Raw genomic sequence first — 22469 nt, 5'->3', positions numbered from 1 at the left:
GGTGATGGACAGGGAGGCCTGGTGCACTGCAGTCCATGGGGTCGCAAAGAGTCGGACACGACTGAGCGACTGAACTGACTGAAGAGTGGCAGAACTGACCACATTGATGGAATGAAGACCCAGCTGTGACTCGTCAAGGGCACATGTCATCCTGGTGGTAACAGGCAGTGCTGGGATTCTAACACACGGCTCTTTAATCTCAAAGACGTTGCTGTCTCCATGATGTTATGAGAGATTCTAATATCCGTTTTTTCAGTAGTCCCTCATATGGCGCCAGGCACACTCGATAACTCAGTATGTCAGAGTCAAAATTCTTTCGGTCGCCATTTACAGACATGTGCTTAAACAGTGCTTAAGGAAGAGTGAGCACATTATTGAGTTTGCAGGGAAATCTTATGTCATTCAAGGACAGGAAGTGCAGTGCCTCTCAGACAGGAGCAGAAACTGGAATATCTTGAGGAACAGGGCAACTAATCTGCTTACTTTGCAAGAGGTAAGATATAACCCTGAGCCTGAACTGTCAGGGACTCGTCTTTGTTAGTGTCAAGGAACCTCTCGCTGTTGGTAGAAGCTGGTTTTCAGAGGATGGCATGCCAAGTAGACATCCAAACAGATGCAAACCACAGCATGTCTGCAGCTCCTCATTTGGAAAATGGGGAGACTGGCTTAGATAATAATAGCAGTTGATAATAACTGAGTCTTCATTCTGTTCCAGGTGCTTGGCAATGTCGTTAATGTGTGAAAGTGAAAAGCAAAAGTTGCTCAGTCAAGTCCGTTTGTGACCCCATAGTCTATACAGTCCATGGAATTTTCCAGGCCAGAATACTGGAGTGGGTAGCCTTTCCCTTCTCCAGGGGATCTTCCCAACCCAGGGATCGAACCCAGGTCTCCCACATTGCAAACAGATTCTTTACCAGCTGAGCCACAAGGGAAGCCCAAGAATACTGGAGTGGGTAGCCAATCCCTTCTCTAGAGGATCTTCCTGACCCAGGAATCAAGCCAGGATCTCCTGCATTGCAGGCAGATTCTTACCGAGTTATCAGGGAAGCCCAACATTTATGTGTATGTCTCATTAAACCTTGTACAATCCTATGAGGCAAGAACTTTATTGCCCCATTTCATAGATGAGATAAGTGAAGCACAGAGAGGTTAAGGAATTTGTTCAACATGATCTTTAAAGGGCCTGGTAGTTCCAAAATGCTATGGTTTTTAAATAGACACAGTCTGAATAGATTGAGTAAATGAGGGAGAATAATAAGAAAGCGTATTTTATTTCTTAACCTGAGGTCATTTTTCTTTTAGAGAGAAAGGTATAGCCTAAACAAAAATGGTGAAATACATCTCAATGATCAGAAGAGTTAAATAGGTGCTTATCATCCTAAAATGTGTACATGAACATGTTAACAATGACAGATAAAGTTACTGTCAAAACAGTGATATGGGCATTCACACAAAGAATCTGTAAGTGGAGTGTGTGGTTAAACAAGAAATGCCTGAGAGGGAGGGAGAGAGAGAGAGAAAAAAAAATGAAACGATTCAAGATGAATTTCTGATATTCCCCATATGGGTGTGTATATACACATGTATATATACAGGTATATATATTGTTTCACAGTGTTATATTTCATGTTATGTTGTTAATAGGTTATGATGCTCCATTCATGATACTGTTTGAAAATGTTCGACTCTGTGCCCAAGTTTTGTTATCTCTTTTCAGATGCAGCCATTTTTCAACTTTCTCAAGTTGTGAAAATGCAGTCTTTCCCAATGATAAGTAGAAGAGAACAGGGAAGTGTTCAATTCAGCAATTTTATTTCCATACTGTATAGAGAAAAGCTCTCCATTACTGGAGGAAAGTGACACAAAGTCAGCAAAGCTCACACATCAGTAGTGAAGCGTCCTTCACAGTTTCACTGCAGTACGCTCCTTTAGTAACTGCACTAGAGAACCAGCTGTCATTCTGCCTGTAGTAACTATAGTAAAAAGAACTTTTTCTTACCATCTAAATATGAAAATTATTACCATTATAGATAGGAAGGCAACAGTCATTAAATAAATTAAAAGCATCTTTAAAGTTTTTCCATATACATATATAATATATATTTTTTAAATTGCCATCAACTGTACAAGCATTCAGTTCTCAACTAGAACATTTACAGACACTGTTGTGGAAAGCTGAAGGAAAGGCTTGGATTTTGGGAAAAGAGGATCATTTAAGCACTATAACTACATTAAAATACAATTCCCAAGGGAAAAAAAAAAGATATACAGAGAATTCAGACTTATCCAAGATATCTTATTTAATCTCATATTCAATCTTACAATAAGGTGTGCAGAACTATTTTTTTGACCCAACCTTGATTCAACCAAGTCAATATCCAGACATTACTTACTTGTTAGCACAGAAAAAAGTAAGACTAAAGTGAATAATGTAATTATATATATAAAAAAATCTTTGTAAGCCAGATTGATAATAGCATTATACACATACGATTGCCTATGAAAATAATAAATGGGCAAAAAGGATTTTTCTTTCTGAAATGTTAAGGTAAAAAAAATCCTAGCTTAAAGAATAAATGATCATCAGTTAATATATAGCTAGGTGAGTGTCAGAATAGATTGGGAATATTATAGTCCTGAGATCTAGGGAGTCCAATCTTCCAGTTTAAATTCTACAACCCCAAATCCTGTAAATGGTGTATTATTTACACAGGTTACAACAAAATACTTTGATAATACTATATCAGCAGCCCCTGAATTTGAATTCAACAGAACAGTTATTGAAAAAAAAAGTTTTATTTTCAACTAACTGTGTATGTGTCTCATATGTAGGAATGGGGGTGGTAGGGTGGTTGCAAGAGAAAGAGAGAAGAAAAGAAAGATGCATGATTTAGAAAATGGCATTATTAACATAAATGCAATTTCTCTTCTCGTTAATATCATTTTAAAACAGGAGGTTTATGAAAAGTTTATATAGTAATTATACAGACATTAGTACCTAACAAATTGTGACAGTGACTTAGTTTTCCAACTATTTCATATAAAATTTTATTACTTAAAATATTAACTCATTTACTTCAAACTCCATTTCAACCCCCTAAAAAGTAACTTTCCTTTATTACGTGGAGCTAAACTCTTCCCATTTATACCATAATATGGCTTCAATGCAGGAGATAATTAACAATGGTTACAAGCTTGCTGAAAAATAACTACTAGTCAAAAGCTATTTTGATTGCTAAGAGTCAATCCAATGACTTTCATTATGTTCCAATTTTGTCATATCAATTGTTTCAAAATTGGAAATAGTTATTATTTAGAGGGTTTTTTTTTTTTTTGCCATTATAGAATTTAATTTAAAACAAGTGAGCATCAATTTAAATTTAAATTAAAGGTAACTGACGGACATCTGGAGAGAAGAAGGCTGAGAAAGAAAACTGGGAATTGTTCAGATTTTGGTAGATACATCTCTAGAAAAAACTAAATTAAGAATTTCACCCAATCTACCAATGAAATAAAAGTTATATTTACCGAAAGATCATGACCAGGATAGAGCAGCCACACACGGGGTCACTTCTATTATATAACTGTGTTTCAAATTTTTGATAAAATTTAGTAGAAAATAATTTCATCCCTTATCTCATTTTGAATCTGAATGCTACCAGAACAAAAAATGAACTAGAAGAAACCATAGCAACTCAGGTACCAGAACTTCATTCATCATTTAGAACAGGTGTTTCTCATTCATGGAGTCCACACACATTCCAAAAGTGTCAAAGAGCATCTTTTCATGGTACTCTTTTTAATGGGCTTCCAATAAGACAGAAATACTATTTAAATGGCAGGGAATGCCATATTGGCAAACACGGAAGAACAGGATGTTTCTGCCTTTGGTTTATGAACAGCCATACTTGCAGGTCTTTAGCTCTATCATTACCATCCATTCAAGGAAGATATGTGTGACATAACAACTACTATAAACCCAAACTTTTGGTGGCAGAAGGACCTTCTAGCTTAACTAGTCTGCCTCTTTATTTTTACCAGTGAAGACACTTAACACATGTCTTTTACAAAGTACTTGCTCAGTTAACATTACATTATGAACTACCACAGATAACTATAGTCAGAGACAGAGCAGAATTCCATGTCTTCTGTGCCTTCTGATAACTTCACAGCCTCTAAAATGGCTTAGTTGACTCTAATCAGGTCAGACTGAACTTAGATAAGAATCAACCACAGAGAGAACATCAACAACAATCCATGGTCTGAAAACATTTCTGTCACACACATAAACAGAGTGAGGAAAAGATTTTTGAAACAATTTCTCAAGGGCAAAAGTGTGAGAGGAGATATTTATGACAAATGGGAATAGAAAAAAAAAACAATAAGTGGATAGATTCAATTCTCTTTCTTGCTGGATAATTTATAGTAAGCTTTGCTAAAGAATAGATTCCCTGTCTCAACCAAAATCCGTGATCAACGTGAAAAAGTGTCTGGACGTGGACATAGTAGGTGAACAAGGATGTGGTTCTTGTTTTTGTGATTGTGATTAGATTGGTCACTTAAAGAAATCTCCAACAGTCCATCCACTGAGCCTCGGTATCTACTGATTACTCTGTAGGAAGCAAAGGTATATCAAGAGAATTAAACACTTAATTGCATGTTTAAGTTCAATTTAAAAGAACAAATGAAAGCACTTGTGGAAGAGAGATACAGAAGAATAATTAGATCTGGGTTTTTGAAAATTGGGTTGCTGGTTGCCTTTCTTGTGAGGCCCATGAAACGAAAACATCAGTATTTCCAAATAAATGGCTGAGGAAAGTGGAAACTCTTGCATACCCTCTTGGGTTACTCTATCCATTTTGGTAAACTTCTCATAATTGAATGACGCTTGTCAGAACATGAAATGAAAAAAACAAGAATCCCATGCAGACCGAATTATAAAATCATGTTAAGCCAATCTTCCAAAAGAGGGCACACGTCCCTGGGAATGTGTTCACATCCATACACACTGACACTCAGCACACATCCTCCACTCAGCAAGGATCTGTAAAGAAAAACACAGGTAAACAATAGTCTCCACAAATTTAAGATAAACATCAAAGCTGATTGAATTATTTAGCACTTGCTAAGTTGCTCAGGAATCTAAGGCAAGAAGCCTGCTTTAAAATATGAAATTATTCTATTTCTGTGAGCAGATATCAATGATAAGCTATTGTTTGTTTCCAATCTATTTTCAAAGCCCATTACAAAAATAAATCAGTGTGTTCTCTAACAGTTCTAAAAACAGTTTGAGTGATTGTTTTTCTTGTGTAATTATTATTTTTTTTCAAGAAAAAGATGTCCATATTTACTAAAATCTTGCTTTGAGTCACATTCAGAAACAAATACAGTCCAGTTCTCCTTGGTGGAAATCATCAGTCTATTTGCTCATTCGCCTTTGACTACTGAAAAACTTTTGAAATGAAATGCATTGGCAGTGCAGAAACAGTCCATAAAAATAAACTAATGATTGAGTTAAGCATCCAGATGAGTTCTTCACCAGGTTATCTGCAAGCACAAGACTCTACAGTCATGTTTGGATATACTTTAAGTACCACATTCTTATTTTCATCAAAGAATAAGATACTGAGTGAGGACATCTTTTCTGGCACACAGCAAGGCTCGGGAATTCCAGGAACAACCCCCACGGCTCTCACTATACTCTGGATGGTAGCATGATTTGATGGCTTCAAAGACTAGGAAAGAAAAGGGAGAACACCGGTTAGGTAGAATGGCTTTTCCCCTCTCCAGCTCCCACTAAAAAATAGATATGATGGATTTGGTTCAACAAATTAATAAAGCCCTGGCATCATCACACATTCAGCCCAATCTCCAATATTGCCATCACCAAAACGGTTGTCACTGACTAAGTGCCTACTCAGATTGATTGGCAAAGAATTCGCCTGTGATGCAGGAGACCTGAGCTCAATCTCTAGGTCGGGAAGATCCTCTGGAGAAGGGAACGGCAAACCACTGCAGTATTCTTGCCTGGAGAATTCCATGGACAGAGGAGCATGGTGGGCTACAGTTCATGGGGTCGCAGAGAGTCAGACAGGACTGAGTGACTAACACTTCCACTTTTTTTCAGGTGCAAGGCATGTTCTGTGTAGTATTTCTAATCCTTACCACATAACCACCATTTCTTACATTTTATAGATAGAGAAATAGACTCAAAAAGCTTAAATGACACATTTGAAGTCATACAGACATGGAGAGTGAGAACTCGAATCCGGTTTTCTAGGCAGGAATCATTTAATTAAAAATGATTTAGTCCTCAAACAGGGAATTAGTACATCCTAGGGTATTTTCTCCAGAGAAGGAAATGGCAACCCACTCCAGTACTCTTGCCTGGAAAATTTCATGGACGGAGGAGCCTGGTAGGCTGCAGTCCATGTGGTCACTAAGAGTCGGACACGGCTGAGCGACTTCACTTTCCCTTTTTACTTTCATGCATTGGAGAAGGAAATGGGAACCCACTCCGGTGTTCTTGCCTGGAGAATCCCAGGGACGGGGGAGCCTGGTGGGCTGCCGTCTATGGGGTCGCACAGAGTCGGACAAGACTGAATTGACTTAGCAGCAGTAGCAGCAGCAGGGTATTTTCTGGAGAAGGCAATGGCACCCCACTCCAGTACTCTTGCCTGGAAAATCCCATGGACAGAGGAGTCTGGTAGGCTGCAGTCCATGGGGTCGCGAAGAGTCGGACATAACTGAGCGACTTCACTTTCACTTTTCACTTTCATGCATTGGAGAAGGAAATGGCAACCCACTCCGGTGTTCTTGCTTGGAGAATCCCAGGGACGGGGGAGCCTGGTGGGCTGCTGTATATGGGGTCGCACAGAGTCGGACATGACTGGTGCGACTTAGCAGCAGCAGCAGCAGGGTGTTTTCAGACCAGTCAAACCTAAATAAAATCAGTCCTGAATATTCATTGGAAGGACTGATGCTGAAGCTCCAATACTTTGGCCACCTGATGTGAAGAACTGACTCACTGTAAGAGACTCTGATGCTGGGAAAGATTGAAGGCAGGAGAAGGGAACGACAGAGGATGAGATAGGTGGATGGCACCACCGACTCAATGGACATGAGTTTGAACAGGCTCCAGGAGTTGGTAATGGACAGGGAAGCCTGGCATGCTGCAGTTCATGGGGTCGCAAAGAGTCAGACATGACTGGGTGACTGAATGAAGGGTGTTTTTGATAATAGGATTGCAAAAGAAACAATTTGATTGTGAGTTAGTCACAAAGAACACTTAACAAGCACCAACTTAACATTGATTTTTGCCACTGCTTTAGTGACATTTATACTTTGTTTTGAAAATAACATGTCAAGTGCATGCTAAGTCACTTCAGTCTTGTCCAGCTCTTTGCGACCCTATGGACTATAGCTCGTCAGGCTCCTCTGTCCAAGGGATTCTTCATGCAAGATCTTCCTCACCCAGGGACCAAACCCATCTCTCTTTATGTCTCCTGCATTGGTATGCAGGTTCTTTACCACTAGCACCACTTGGGAAGTCCCCAATGTCAAGAAGCATTGATTTATTTAATAGTTACCACCTGGATGAATGGATTCTGATTAAGAGGACCACACTGTTGGCCACTGGGGGTCACTGTTGCTCCATGGGTACAGACAATGCTGTAGCATTTTAGTCTTCTAAACCTGGGGCATATCCTCTAGGAATAATCCAGGGGGCCTGAGGTTATCTTATGGCTGTCAGAAGTTTGACCAAAGAAGCCTGAGTAAAATCTGTTCCCAAGCAATGCCAAAAGGGACCATTACCATACATGGGAGATGTTTGGTTTTATTTAGAGAGCCCTATCCAGCTCGACTCAGCATTGACAGTCACTTTTCCAAGCCCAGAATGTTTAGGTATTGCCAGAGTGGTAAGACCTTCTTCCTGAGCAATGCCACACTTTTCAACATCAGTTCTCCCCGATGTCTCTTTTAAGCAGATGAAATCCATTAGAAAGAATTCAGAAACAGGTCTTTGGTAACTTGCCAGAGATCACATGTCAATTCAGGAGTGGAATTTAAGCCAAAACGCTGGCTTTTTAATGTCAAGAATTTGAGCCATGTTTCAGAGGCCCCTCAGCCCCCAGTGAACCGGTATTCTAACTTTTTACACCTAAAACTCCCAGTATGGGAAACTGAAACATATTGAAAGGTTGAGAACACATAAGCCAAAGGAGAAGCAAATAAGTAGAAAGTTGGCACATTGTTAAAAAATAATAGGATTTGTGGGGGGGCAGGAAAAGAGCAAATCCGATTTGTCTCATCTCATCTTTCAATTTTAGTGAAAAAAAATTATCTATGCATTAGATTTCAACATGATTCCTAACAGGTACAAATTACCTTAAAGTTAGTATTGATGATGGCCAGCTCCTTTATCTACTCTTTTTTCCTGGAAGAGTAGTTAACCTACAATTAATTAACTTTGCAAAGAAAGGTATTTTCTCCCCTTAAGGATAAGAAGTCTCTATTGTTCTATTCTGCATCTCCTGTGTCCTGTGGCATCAACACTACGCATGTAATTGACAAACTGCAATTGTACTATGGCCACTGTTTGCCATTTCATCAATATCAAGTGATTTCTTAAGAAAACTTTTGCAGCCATCCACTTTTCTCTGTCGATTTATTTTTAAATTCAATCTTTCAAACAGCATATGATAACACCCCAGAGGATTTTTTAAAAGCCATAGATTTTCTGACAATATTTTGTTACTGTTAATGTTTTACTGACTCCTATACAATTTAATTTTCATATATTTAAGCAGACAAGGACTTGATCCATAAATCCGGCTGTGCACTGCTTGTCCTCGGTGCTTGGAGCAGAGCAGGCTCTCTAGGCACTGAATAAATACTTGCCAAATGGATGAAATACTTATAAATAATAACATACCCTCCATTGCACCTATTTCTGTGGAAATAATTCCCATCAACAAAAATAAAAGGTTCTGAGCTAATGACCCAGCACAGATATGGAAAATATTCATGGGTGTTCCCTAGGAAAATTCCTGTCCTTTTTAAAAGCTCTAACTCACAAATGAGCAGTTTCTGGTGGGTTCACTGGAATCCAGCAAGCCCTTGATTGTCGTGTGTTTTATCAGGAACCTCTCAGTTTTCTAGGGAGTTTACCCCTTTCTTTCTCACTGTGAAATCCAGCTGCCATGACCAGGAATAAATTAAGCCACACACAAAAGGTCCATGTGATCATTTGCCAGTGTGGAACACTTGCCAGTCTATCATTTTCATTTGTTTTTGTGTTCCGATTACCTTTCTTGGGTCTCTCTTCACAGGGGCTTAAGAAACCTAGTGATGACGAATGCAAACCTGTGTTTTTTTATTCTCAGTGCACGCTCAGTTGCTCAGTCATGTCCGACTCTTTGCAACCCATGAACTGTAGTCCATCAGGCCGCTCTGTCCATGTGATTTTCCAGGCAAAAATACTGGAGTGGGTTGCCATTTCCTCCTTCAGGGGATCCTCCTGACCGGAGGGACTGAACCTACGTCTCCCCTGTCTCTTGCATTAGCAGGCAGATTCTTTACCACTGAGCCACCTGGGAAGCCCTTTCTCCCCAGTCTCACCTTTTAATGTGGGTGAAACAGGACATCAGTATCTATTTAGGTCTTTTTTTTTTTTTTTGCTTAGGTAACTCAATACATCAAGATTTAGGATTTTTAGAGTTCATCTTCATGATCAGAGATTGAAATTAGAAACCTCAGGACATTAATTGAGGTTGCATCATTTTGAACTCATTCCATGTGAATTTCTTGTTTAGAGAGGATGATTGGTTCAAAGTGTTTAGCTTCTTTGCTCCATAATTCTTTGTCTTTTCTGTTCCCAACCTTTGCACCACTCCATGCAAAAATACCTTCACTCCTCCAATCCTTGATTGGTTCCCTTGGACCTCTTGTCAGCAACAATGGCTCAATCATTTTCATTTGAAATCTCTGTTTTCTATCTCTGCTTTGGTGGTGAGGGGAGGCCAAGGCCTAAGACTTGGCTACAGCTATATGGGTATTTTTCTTCTCATGGCAGAATGCCAGGGGTCTCTCCCTGGGGGAACAGATTGGCTGTAAGGGCTAGAAATCAGAAAAATCCAAGTTGCCGTGTCTGTGAATGAAATCTGCCGTGCTCAGGCCCTCACCTGCCAAGCTGCGGGTGATGTCCTCGAGTTGAATTCGATTACAAGTGCATTAGTAGGGGAGAAAATGTCATCATCTCTGAGCCTTCATTCCTGACTCAGGCCACGGGGCTTTGCTCCATGCACTCCCAGTCCAACCCACATGGGTGTGATAGCCCAGAAACTATCTAATTGGAATCAGGGAAAGGGCAAAGCCTGGAATTTGGGAAAGGCAGAACACAGCTGTTCTGAATTACAGACAGGTTGTCGACTTTTGCAGATGAAGAGCCCAGCTCTAGAGAGCAGGCTCTCACTGGGGAGGCCAGAAGGAAGGAGGGCCTGCCGAGGAGTCTGGCCTGGGAGAACTTTTCTCTGGGGCAGAATGTATACCTACAGTCTGAAAGGTCTTTGGCACCTCACTTATTTCACATGCATTTGTACTGATCTGCTCAGAGGCCTTATTTTCCTCTGTGGTTCAAAAACTATATTTTTGTTTAAATAGTTGACTCTGGTTACCATGCTGGACACTGGGCTGATAACAGCGACAGTGATTAATTACCCCTGATGTCACGGCTTCATACCACTTCAAGCTTCTCATCATTTTGGTGACTGTACCACTTGAAAGACACAAAGCCTGGAGAACTTACAGGGAATTAGTGGAAAGCTTCAGAAGTCAAGCAGGTACACACAAGGTGATGAAAGATGGAGATGTCCATGTCACAGCCAGACTTCCACACAAAACTCGGCAAAAGGAAATCTCCACTTGGAGAGAAGACTCTACCCTTATCCCTATTACATGACATCTCCCTGTAGTTTGGATGCCATTCCAAGGTTTGACAAACACTATCATGGGCTTCCCTGGTGGCTCAGATGGTAAAGAATCTGCCTGCAATGTGGGAGACCTGGGTTCGATCCCTGGGTTGGGAAGATCTCCTGGAGGAGGGCAGGGCAACTCCAGTATTCTTGCCTGGAGAATCCCATGGACAGAGCAGCCTGGTGGGCTACAGTTCATGGGGTCACATAAAGAGTCAGACACGACAGAGTGATTAAACACAGCATGTGTTCAGTTGCTATAATAGATGCTCTCTTGATTCTATTACCCACCAAAGAGCTTATGAACTATTGGGCTGAAGGGAGAATCCTATTTAAAGCCCTGTGGCATTTAAAAAGGGATAAGAAACATTTATGAAACTTATCTTTGTCTTACATCTATTATTCTTTCTTAAAATTTTATTTCATGTTATTTACTTGATCATGCTGCATAGCATGTGGGATCTTAGTTCCCCGAGGAGGAACTGAACCCATGCCCCCTGCATTGGAAACACAGAGTCTTAACCACTGGATCACCAGGGAAGTCCCACAATTTTTATTCTTTTGATCCCTACTCCTGTGTTTTTTTTCCAGTTCTCCACATTGGATTTTCTATTCTCCTCAGTCGCAGCCACGGCCATTAATAATGGCAAAAATTCATTGAGTGCCTACTCAGCACAAGGTGCTTGATTATCTCACGTCCCCACCGTTTTTATAATGTGATATTTTATACTGTGATATTTTTATTTACCTTAGTACCTGTTTCAAAGATGAGAAAACTAACATAGAAAGTTAGAGGAACTTCCCCATCTCAAAACCACAGAGGGTAAGAAGTGGAGCCAAGTTTTAAGCCAAAAGGATTCAAGGACTCAAAGAATGGTTTGCAGACCAACAGCATCAGTAACATCTAGAGGCTTGTTAGATACACTGAAACTTGGGCTTTGCCCCTGAAACCACTGGATCAGAACCTACAGATTAAGAAGATCCCCAGGCAATTTGCGAAGAAGGCAATGGCACCCCACTCCAGTACTCTTGCCTGGAAAATCCCATGGACAGAGGAGCCTGGAAGGATGCAGTCCATGGGGTCACTGAGGGTCGGACACGACTGAGTGACTTCAATTTTCACTTTCACGCATTGGAGAAGGAAATGGCAACCCACTCCAGTGTTCTTGCCTGGAGAATCCCAGGGACGGAGGAGCCTGGTGGGCTGCCATCTATGGGGTCACACAGAGTCGGACACGTCTGAAGTGACTTAGCAGCAGCAGCAGGCAATTTGCAGGTACCTTAAGGTTAAGAAACCCAGTTATGATCAAGCATGTACCCTTTAATCATCCTGTTACACTAGCATACTTCTTTCCTTAAATTTATCTCTTCTAAACTTACCTCTTACGTGGTTTTTAATTGTTATTCTTTAGATCACTGAGGACTATGATGAAGATCTATGGAAACAACAGCAAGGTTTTTGAACAGGAAAAACAAGCAGAGCCATTACGGATGGGAGAGGCAAATTGGGGCAATTATGGAGACCAACCCAGGTCAGCTAACTGACTGAATATCTCCATGTGATCACAGCTTTCTAGGTCCTAAAATCTGCAGTCAAGAGGAAAGAGGAAAACTTCCTCAGGCAACCTAGAAAAAAAATAACAGTCTAGGAGAGAGAGGGGAATTATTTGGAAAACTCAGAGATCCACTTAAAATCAGTCTTCACAGGTTTAGAGATATTTTGAATCCATTTCTGCCTCTCAGTGCCACAAAGCAAGCCACACTGTAGAATAAAGATTCATTACTGCCTGTTATACTTGGCATCTTTGTTGTGTGTTTTGAATGCTATCCCAGTTTGATCAAGTTTCTATTGATCAATAAAATGTCCTTTATAATCTTTAGACAAGATAAGGCTGTTTATATCATTATAATGTCTACAATACCTACTTTGTATTTGGGTTGACAAAACCTGGAATCCACAAGGTCTAGAAAATGTAGCAAGCTTATTCTTCTGAGACATCCTAACGGGAAAATGGGATTTCAATCAAGTTCTTGGCCCTGAGGCTGATTTGGCCTTGCTTAGTCGACCTTTTGCTTTATGTGTGTGCTACCTTTAGCATTCCAATGATCACAGGCCTGTAACATGAACATGCTCCTTTAAAGACCTATAAGCAGAAGTTGGTCACTTTTCGAGGCAAAGCGTTTTTCTCCATTAACATACAATAGTAGAAGTTGATCCATGTCAAGTTTTGCAAAAAACAAAAACAAAACAAAACAAAAAAACCCCACTCCTATTTATCCTCTGAATTCTATTGCCAGGATCACTTTTCACTGTATAACAGACTCAAATTGTTATGGGCTAAGAATGGAAGTGCAGCAATAAGCTTAAATGAAGGCCAGGGGGGCACCAATATGTTTTATTAATTCTAAATTTGGAGTACAGTCACTTGCACTTGCTGTGCACGACAGGTAGGGTTGGGGAGGCTTCTGAGAATATATTTGTCAGGATACTGAGTACTGATAAGCTAAAGGTTCAGTCCCTGTTGATTTTAGAAGAGACATGGATCAGCTCTAAGCAGTTAAAATGAGTCTTAGAAGTCGACAGAGTCATTGTGTCCTATTCTGACTCCAATTTTGATATTTATCAGGGAAGCAAATGAAATAAGCATCTGGTGGATTTCACGAGGCAAGTTTTCCTAGCCCAACCCTGATCCTAACACCCATGACGACAATTCATTTCACAAGAGACCATCAGAAATGTTCTGTATCAGGGCATCAATCCAATTAGTCCTTCCTTTTGCTCTCATGACATTCACTCATTCCCTAAATACCCCCTCAAAGGTCAGCCTCCTACCACTGGGGGCTTCCTTGTTGTAGACAGGCATAAATTCACATGTGATTATGTAGCTGAATACGCACTGTGTTTGGAAGCAGTGCAAAAACCATGTTTTATGCATACATTGTTTTCTCATATCCTTCTTCATACCAATATTGACTTCATATTACTTTAACAACCAGTAAAGGAAAATCAAACATAACCATATTACCTATTACACTTTAGAATGCAATCAATAAAGGTCCATATGGATTTTGTAAATGAAAACACACATTCAATTTGGGTCTTTCCACACTATGGAAATGGGAAGGACAGGATGAAAAACAATGGCTACCTTTGGCATGGGGAACTGGCATGCTCCAGAGCAGTAATAGGCATCGAAGGACTTAGGGGAGATAATCCATTCGCTCCAGCCAATATCTGCAAAGTCCACTTTAAGGTACCGTCTGGCACAATTCCGGGGTTCAATCCATTGCTTTCTTCTTGCCTTCTTCAGGGTCTGTTCATCAAACTGGAGCGTCTGGCTCTTCTGTTGAGGTCCCTTCCTCTGTTTCTTTTTGTTCTTACTCTTGTCAGGGGGCTGAGTCTGAAGAGTCTTGTAAGGCTTCCTCTCCTCCCATACCCCATCCTCCTTGTACTGATATTCTGCCCCAGGAAGCTCATTGTTCTGCAGAGGCAGAAGGACCCCCGTAGAGCGCTTCCTCCTCCTCCGTTCAATAGGAAGGGCAGCCCTACTGTGGCTGTCCAGTTTGGGCACAGCTCCAGTGGGGAAATTCCTGTGTCCTTGTAAGCTTGACACCACACTCTCTGGCTCAGAAATGGCAGCATCATTGGCATACACCAAGATATAAGGCTCAGGACTGGGTGTCATCTTCTTTGGCAGCTGGTGTCCTTTGGTAGTAATGTTAAATCCTATGAGAAACTCCTCATTTTCCTTGGCTTTCCTCAAAAGTTGGGTGATGTCTTTTGACAGCCAGGACACAAAGTCTCGATGAGGTTTCCCTCCATCTACCGAAAGATGACCCAGGAGTTGACTTTGGTTTCCACTGGATTTGAGGATCCATGCAGAGAGGTCAATCTGAATGTGTTTCCTCTGGGCATGATGTGAGCATTCCTGGGACACAGGACAACTCAGGCTGATATTTATCAGCTCTCTGATATAGAAATACAGTGTGGCAGATAAAATGTTTTCTGACTTAGTTAGAGAAGTCAGGTTAAAAATATGCAGTTCCTTGTTTTCAAGCGTTCCTAGGAAGAAAAAAAAAAAAGGAAGTAAACAGGAGTAAACCGGACTCTCTACTTCACATCATATACGAAGATTAACTCAAAATGAATGAATGACCTAAATATAAGCACTAAAATCATAAAATTCTTAGAAGAAAACATAGGAGTAAAATCTTCATGGCTTTGGATTTGATAGTTGGTTCTTACGTATGACACTCCAAGTTCAAGTAAAAAAATAAGAGAAATAAAAAATAGATAAATTGATAAAATAGATAAACTGGATAAAATTCATCAAAATCTCAAATTATGTGCATCAAAAGATGTTATCAAGAAAGTCTGTACAACCTTCAGAATGGAGAAAATATTTTCAAATCATATATAATATATAATAAAACCTAGGATCCAGGATGGGGTTTTCTGATAGGTCAGCTGGTAAAGAATCTGCCTGCAATGCAGGAGACCCCAGTTCGATTCCTGGGTTGGGAAGATCCCCTGGAGAAGGACTAGGCTACCCACTCCAGTATTCTTGGGCTTCCCTGGTGGCTCAGATGGTAAAGAATCTGCCTGTAATGCAGGAGACCTGGGTTTAATCCCTGGGTTGGGAAGATCCCCTGGAGGAGGGCATGCAACCCACTCCTGTATTCTTGCCTGGAGAATCCTTATGGACAGAGAAACCTGGCAGGCTACAGTCCATGGGGCTGCAGAGTCGGATGTGACTGAGCAACTAAGCACAGCATAGCACAGGATCCAGAATATAAAAATAACTCTTACAACTCAACAACAAATAGACAAACGAATAAAAAAATGACCAAAGGATTCAAACAGACATTTCTCCAAAGAAGACATACAAACAGCCAACAAGCACAGGAAAACATGCTCAATATCATTAGTCATCAGAAAAATGTAAATCAAAACCTCCATGAGGTACCATTTGACACACATTTGACATTTATAATAATAAACAACAAAATAGCAAGTGTTAGGATGTGGAGAAATTGGAACACTTTTACATTGCTGGTTGGAATGCAAAATGGTTCAGCTGTTGTGGGAAACAGTTTGACAATTCCTCAAAAAGTTCAACATAGAAATGGCACATGACCCCACAGTACTCCAGGTATAAACCCCAAAGAATTGAAAACAGGTATTCAAATAAGTACATGTACACACATGTTTATAATAGCACTACTCTCCATAATAGCCCAAAGGGCAGAAAAAAATCAATGTCCATCAATGGATTAATGGATAAATAAATGTGATATTATCTGCAAGGAGATCCAACCAGTCCATCCTAAAGGAAATCAGTCCTGAATATTCATTGGAAGGACTGATGTTGAAACTGAAACTCCAATAACTTGGCCTCCTGATGTGAAGAGCCGACTCATTTGAAAAAACCCTGATGCTGGGAACGATTGAAGGCAGGAGGAGAAGAGGACGACAGAGGATGAGATGGTTGGATGGCATCACCGACTCAATGGGTGTGAATTTGAGTAAACTCCAGGAGTTGGTGATGGACAGGCAGGCCTGGTATGTTGCAGTCCATGGGGTTGCAAAGAGTTGGACACCACTGAAAAACTGAACTGAATTGTGATATAGTCATATAATGGAATATTATTAAGCCATAAAGAGGAATAAGAGGTTGATAGATCATACAGTGTGGATGAACCTTGAAAATATTAACCTTGTGCTAAATGAAAGAAGTCAGACATAAAGGTCTCATGCTGTATGAGTCCATTTATGTGAAATATCCCCAAAAGGTGAGTCCACTGAGGCAGAATGCAGACTGGTGTTTGCCAGGGGCTGAGGGGAGGCAGTAATGTGGAGAAGGTGCTTGATGGGTCGGGGGGTTTTCTTTGGGATAATAGAAATATTTTAGAACTAGATAAACTTGGTGATTGCCTAACATTGTGAAACTACCAAATGTTCCTGAGCTGTTTACTTAAAAAGAGCTATGTTTCAATTATGTAATTTCCACTTCAGCTAAACAAAAGATAACAGGAGTAATTTTACAAACTGGATAAAGATGAAAGCAAGGATCAGCCATATTTACTAATATTCTCTTTCCTTTACTGAAATGCAAATCATAAACGTAGTGGTATGAGAGCTGAGAGCTCTGACCTTTCTTAATGAGACTACCAAAAACTATTCCTATAAATTTGGTACCGTGTCATAAAAGCCGTGTCTTATCTGAAGCAGTGTCTAGCCTCCTGGTAGACACTTCCACAAGCATCAGTGGAAGTAAATTCACATTGATTCAAGTTCCGGCTCAGTCACTTATTAACTATGTAACTGGAAAAGTTAGTGTTCTCATTCATCAAATGGAATAACAATCCTGTCATCAGAATTAAGGGCTTCCCAGGTGGCAGGACTGGTAAAGAACCCACCTGCCAAAGCAGGAGACATAAGAGACGTAGGTTCAATACCTGGGTTGGGAAGATACCCTGGAAGAGGGCATGGCAACCCATTCTAATATCCTTGCCTGGAGAATTCCTTGGACAGAGAAGTCTGGTGGGCTACAGTCCATAGGGTTGCGAAAGAGTCACATGCAACTGAATCAACTTGGCACGCACTCAATCAGAATTAAGTGAGATGTGTGTAAATCAAATCGCAAAGGGTCCAGTAATTGTTTCTTAAGTATAAATTATTATTATTATAAGTGCTGATATTAACCATAAACTGGGGATTATACTTTCTATCTGTCTTACAAAATTAAGGGTATAGGATGAGGGTGGGTAAGCAAGACCATACAGCTCTATCTTCAGATAATGTATCTGAAAAAAACTGAGTCATGCATTTGAAAGTGTCATGAAGATAATGCTGTTTGTGGAGCTTATCTAAAGTTGATGGGATTAGGGGCTTCCCTGGTGGTCCAGTGGTTAAGAATCCACCTTGCAATGCAGGGGAGGTGGGTTTGATTCTTTGTCAGGGAACTAAGATCCCACATGCCATGGAGCAACTAAGCCTGCACTCTGTTTACTGAGCAGCCTGTGCTCTGGAGCCCTAGTGCTGCAAGGAAAGATCCTACATGATACAATGAAGATCCTTCGAGCTCAACTAAGACCTGATGCAGCCAAATACATAAATAAATTTTAATACAATAAAAAAATAAAGCTTATGACATCACTTGAATTTAAGAGGGGACTTGCTTCTCTAGAGAAGGCAATGGCAAGCCACTCCAGTACTCTTGCCTGGAGAATCCCATGGATGGAGGAGCCCGGTGGGCTGCAATCCGTGGGGTCGCTAAGGATCGGACACGACTGAGCAACTTCACTTTCACTTTTCACTTTCACACATTGGAGAAGGAAATGGCAACCCACTCCAGTGTTCTTGCCTGGAGAATCCCAGGGACGGGGGAGCCCAGTGGGCTTCCGTCTATGGGGTCACACAGAGTTGGACACGACTGAAGTGACTTAGCAGCAGCAGCAGCAGAGCTCAATGAAGCTAGGCAACTGTATTTCCCATTTTTCAAATGCAGAAATGAGGAGTAACAGAATGGGTGACTGATTAGCAGGGGCAGAAGCTGGTTCCTACTCTTGAGATGATCTCATGAGCTAATAGTAAGGCTGAAGTTACACTCAAGAATCCCCAGTCCTGGGATGGGGCACCAGAGCTTGAACCCTCTTCCACATACTTGTTTCATATATAGATTTGTTCTGGAAACATACATGCAATTTTGAAATTATGTTATTGATCAGAAACATATTTCAGTAAAAACAAAACATTTTAGCAAGATGGGAAACTTAAAATGAGTTCACTGAGTCCCCAAGTACAGGGGAAGTTCATTTGGGATACATATCTTACTCCTTTCTAACACTGTGTGAAGGAAAAGGGGGAACTGCCATTTGTGAAGGTTTGTATAATCCATGAAAAAGTTGAAAGTTGAAAGTGAAGTCGTTCAGTTGTGTCTGACTCTTTGGGACCCCATGGATTGTAGCCTACGAGGCTCCTCCGTCCATGGGATTTTCCAGGCAAGAATATTGGAGAGGGTTGCCATTTCCTTCTTCAGTGACACCAGGATAATATTTTATAGACTTTTATTAGAAAACCACAGTATCAGCCTTGTTCAGATACCAGAGAATATACTTTTGCCCAAATGGAAGTTAAAATGGAAGGAAAAGTATGTGGCAATCGGATGGTTGCCAAGGGAACACACTGGAGTGAGGAAATGAACTCCGAGGGATGTGGGTGGTGGTGTCTTACTGGGGAAACCAGTCCTGCTTCTTTCCTCTACATTTGGCTTCCAACTATTTCCTTCTTACAAACACTTTGTATCCTGCTGTTAACCAGTCTCCACCTTGGGTCTAACCTTTGATATAATCTCATGAGTGTCTCATAATCTACCATATACCTCTTCTGATGGCTTTAATTTTAATTGATTGTCTTCCTTTGAAGTCAAAGCCCTATGGCTCAGGCTCAGCTCTACCACAGTGGTTCAGTAGGTAAAGAATCTGCCTGCCAAGGAAGGAGACCAGGGTTTGATCCCCGGATCGGGAAGATCTCTTGGGAGAAGGAAATGGCAACCCACTCCAGTATTTTTGCCTGAAAAATCCCATGGACAGAGGAGCCTGGTGGGTTACAGTTCATGGGGTCATAAGAGTTAGACATGACTTAGTGATTAGTCCACCACCAGTACCACCATGCCCAATAGCTGTTCTCAGGCAAATCATCTAAACTCTTCAAGTCTTAGTTTACTTACCCGTAAAATGAGCCCAATAGTATCAGCAGAGTTGCTCCGAGAATTAATTGAAAGAATGCAGGTAATGTACACAGCACATAGGACAAAATTCAATGAATGAACTAGAACAGCAGTGTCCAAGCAGGCACTTAAGTTTGAATTCAGATGTGCTGTAAGTGTAAAACACACAGTTTCGAAGCCTTAGCACAAAAATGAGTATAAAATATCAAATGAATATTTTATATTGATTATGTGCTGAAATCATACCATTTGAAAACACTGGGCTAAATATTATGATTATTGTGATTTATACCAAGAAATATATATTTGGTCTTTATCTCTGTTTCAGGGTCAGAATTCCTAAAACCTTTGGAATTGTCTAAGTGATGATAGCCATAAAATGTCCTTTCTATTCTAATTGGGTGATTTTGGAGGCCAAATAACCTTGGCTTCCCAGGTAACTCAGTGGTAAAGAATCTGCTTGCCAATGCAGGTGACAGGGATTCCTGGGTTGGGACGATCCCCTGGAGAAGGAAATGGCAACCCACTTTGTATTCTTGCCTGGGAAATCCCATGAACAGAGGCCCGGTGGGCTGCAGTCCATGGGGTCTCAAAGAATCAGATACAACTGAGCAACTGAGCACCCACAGAGAATGGGAGCTGGTTGCCTGGGAACTTAACCCTGTGATTAGGGGTTTGGCATTTCAGTCTCACCCTTAAGCCCAGATGTCTGGGTGGGGAGAGGAGCTGGAAATTAAATTAGTCACCAATGGCCAATGATTTAATCAGCCATGACTACATAATGAGGCCTCCATACAAATTAAAAAAAAACAACACAAGGTTTGGAGAGCTTGAGGGTTGGTGAATATGTGGAGACTGGGGAAAGTGACGCTCCTGGTGACAGCATGGAATCCCCAAGCCCTTCCCCTACCTCGCCCTATGCATCTTTCACCTGGCTGTTCCTGAGTTGTATCCTAAAGCAGGAATGTAGTGAGTAACTGCATTTCCTGAGTTATGTGAACCACTCCAGCAAATTAATCAAATCCAAGGAAGAGGTTGTGGGAACCTTCAATCTGTAGCCATAAGCACAGGTAGGTCATAAGCACAGGTAGGTCATAAGCACAGGAAACAATCTGGGTTTGGGACTGGTGTCTGAAGTGGAGGACAGTCTTGTAGAACTGAGCCCTTTATCTATGGAATGTGGATGCTCTCTTTAGGTAGACATTTGGTAGATATTAGATATTTAGGTAGATATTTGTGTCAGAATTTGGTTGAATTCTCAGACACCCTATTGGTGTTTGAGTATTGCTTGCTGGTGTGGGTGCAGAACATTTAAAATACATTATTAAAATTAATCTCACCCTTTGCTTTTCATATTTTTGATCCAACCAGTCCATTCTAAAGGAGATCGATCCTGGGTGTTCTTTGGAAAGACTGATGCTAAAGTGGAAACTCCAATACTTTGGCCACCTCATGCAACGAGTTGACTCACTGGAAAAGACTCTGATGCTGGGAAGGATTGGGGGCGGGAGGAGATGGGGACGACAGAGAATGAGATGGCTGGATGGCATCACTGACTCGATGGACATGAATTTGAGCGAACTCCGGGAGTTGGTGATGGACAGGGAGGCCTGGTGTGCTGTGATTCATGGGGTCACAAAGAGTTGGACACGACTGAGCGACTGAACTGAACTGAACTGAACTAAAATTTTTAAATTGCATACGTGGCTCACGTTTGTGGTTCAAAGTAACTTTCTCCTGGACAGTGGAATGACCACCATTTTTGTGGTCATGTAGTCCAAAAGGAAAGAAAAAAGGCATTTTTTTTTTCCAAACCCAGGGAAGAATTAGAAATTTGCTAAACATGAACATGCAAACCAAAATGTAAGTTGGGCAAGAGATTATTTTCTTGGAAAGCAACACATCTTCCTTTATTAAGGACATATTTCTGTGCTTAGTCGCTCAGTCTTGTCCCATTCTTTGTGACCCCATGGACTGCAGCCTGGCAGGCTCCTCTGTCTATGGGAATTTCCAGGCAAGAACACTGGGGTGGGTTGCCATTTTCTTCTCCAGGGATCTCCCTGACCCAGAGATCAAACTGCCTCTCTTGCGTTGGCAGGTGGATTCTTTACCACTAAGGCATGCTGCTGCTGCTGCTAAATTGCTTCAGTCGTGTCCGACTCTGTGCGACCCCATAGACGACAGCCCACCAGGCTCCCCCGTCCCTGGGATTCTCCAGGTAACAACACTGGAGTGGGTTGCCATTTCCTTCTCCAATGTATGAAAGTGAAAAGGGAAAGTGAAGTCTCTCAGTTGTGTTTGACTCTTTGCGACCCCATGGACTGCAGCCTACCAGGCTCCTCCGTCCATGGGATTTTCCAGGCAAGAGTGGGTTGCCATTGCCTTCTCCGGCTAAGGCACAGGGAAGCCCAAATCAACTATACTTCAGTGAAAAAGGAAAAATGAGGGTAAAAGGGATTGTTGGGGAGGCGATAAGAGGAGCACAGTGTAGTCCTCAGTGGTGCTGGATATCTGGATGCTTTTGCATAAACAATATTTCCAATATCTTAAATGGAGATTTATAAAAAAAAAAAGTCCCAAATTACCCTAGTCATTCGAAGTGCTTACAGACATCTCAACGGCCTAAATTCAGAAAAGGAATAGACAGGGACATCCCTGGTGGTCCAATGGTTAAGAATTTGCTTTCCTTTAAAAAAAAAAAAAGAAGAAGACTCTGCCTTTCAATGCAGGGGACGTGGGTTTGATCCCTGGTAGGGGCACAGAG

General features: G+C 41.1%; 1 protein-coding gene across 1 annotated transcript in view; it reads right to left on the bottom strand.

Moving 5' to 3' along the window:
- Positions 1-1799: 1799 nt before the first annotated feature.
- BMP3 (bone morphogenetic protein 3) overlaps positions 1800-22469 on the bottom strand; it is a 33005-nt gene continuing 12335 nt past the window's right edge. Inside the window, exons 2-3 of the mRNA XM_055434911.2 lie at positions 14123-15036; positions 1800-5735 (exon numbers count right to left, since the gene is read on the bottom strand). Of these exons, the coding sequence (XP_055290886.2) occupies positions 5544-5735; positions 14123-15036 (1106 nt within the window). The 3' untranslated portion in view covers positions 1800-5543. The remainder of the gene's footprint in view (positions 5736-14122; positions 15037-22469) is intronic.

This window comes from Moschus berezovskii, chromosome 5 (assembly GCF_049115385.1).
Source record: "Moschus berezovskii isolate FMDL1 chromosome 5, NW_MosBer_1.0, whole genome shotgun sequence".
In the NCBI taxonomy this organism is placed as follows: domain Eukaryota; kingdom Metazoa; phylum Chordata; class Mammalia; order Artiodactyla; family Moschidae; genus Moschus; species Moschus berezovskii.
The sequence above is the reverse complement of the archived record's forward strand: the minus strand, read 5'-3'. Positions and strand labels throughout refer to the sequence as shown.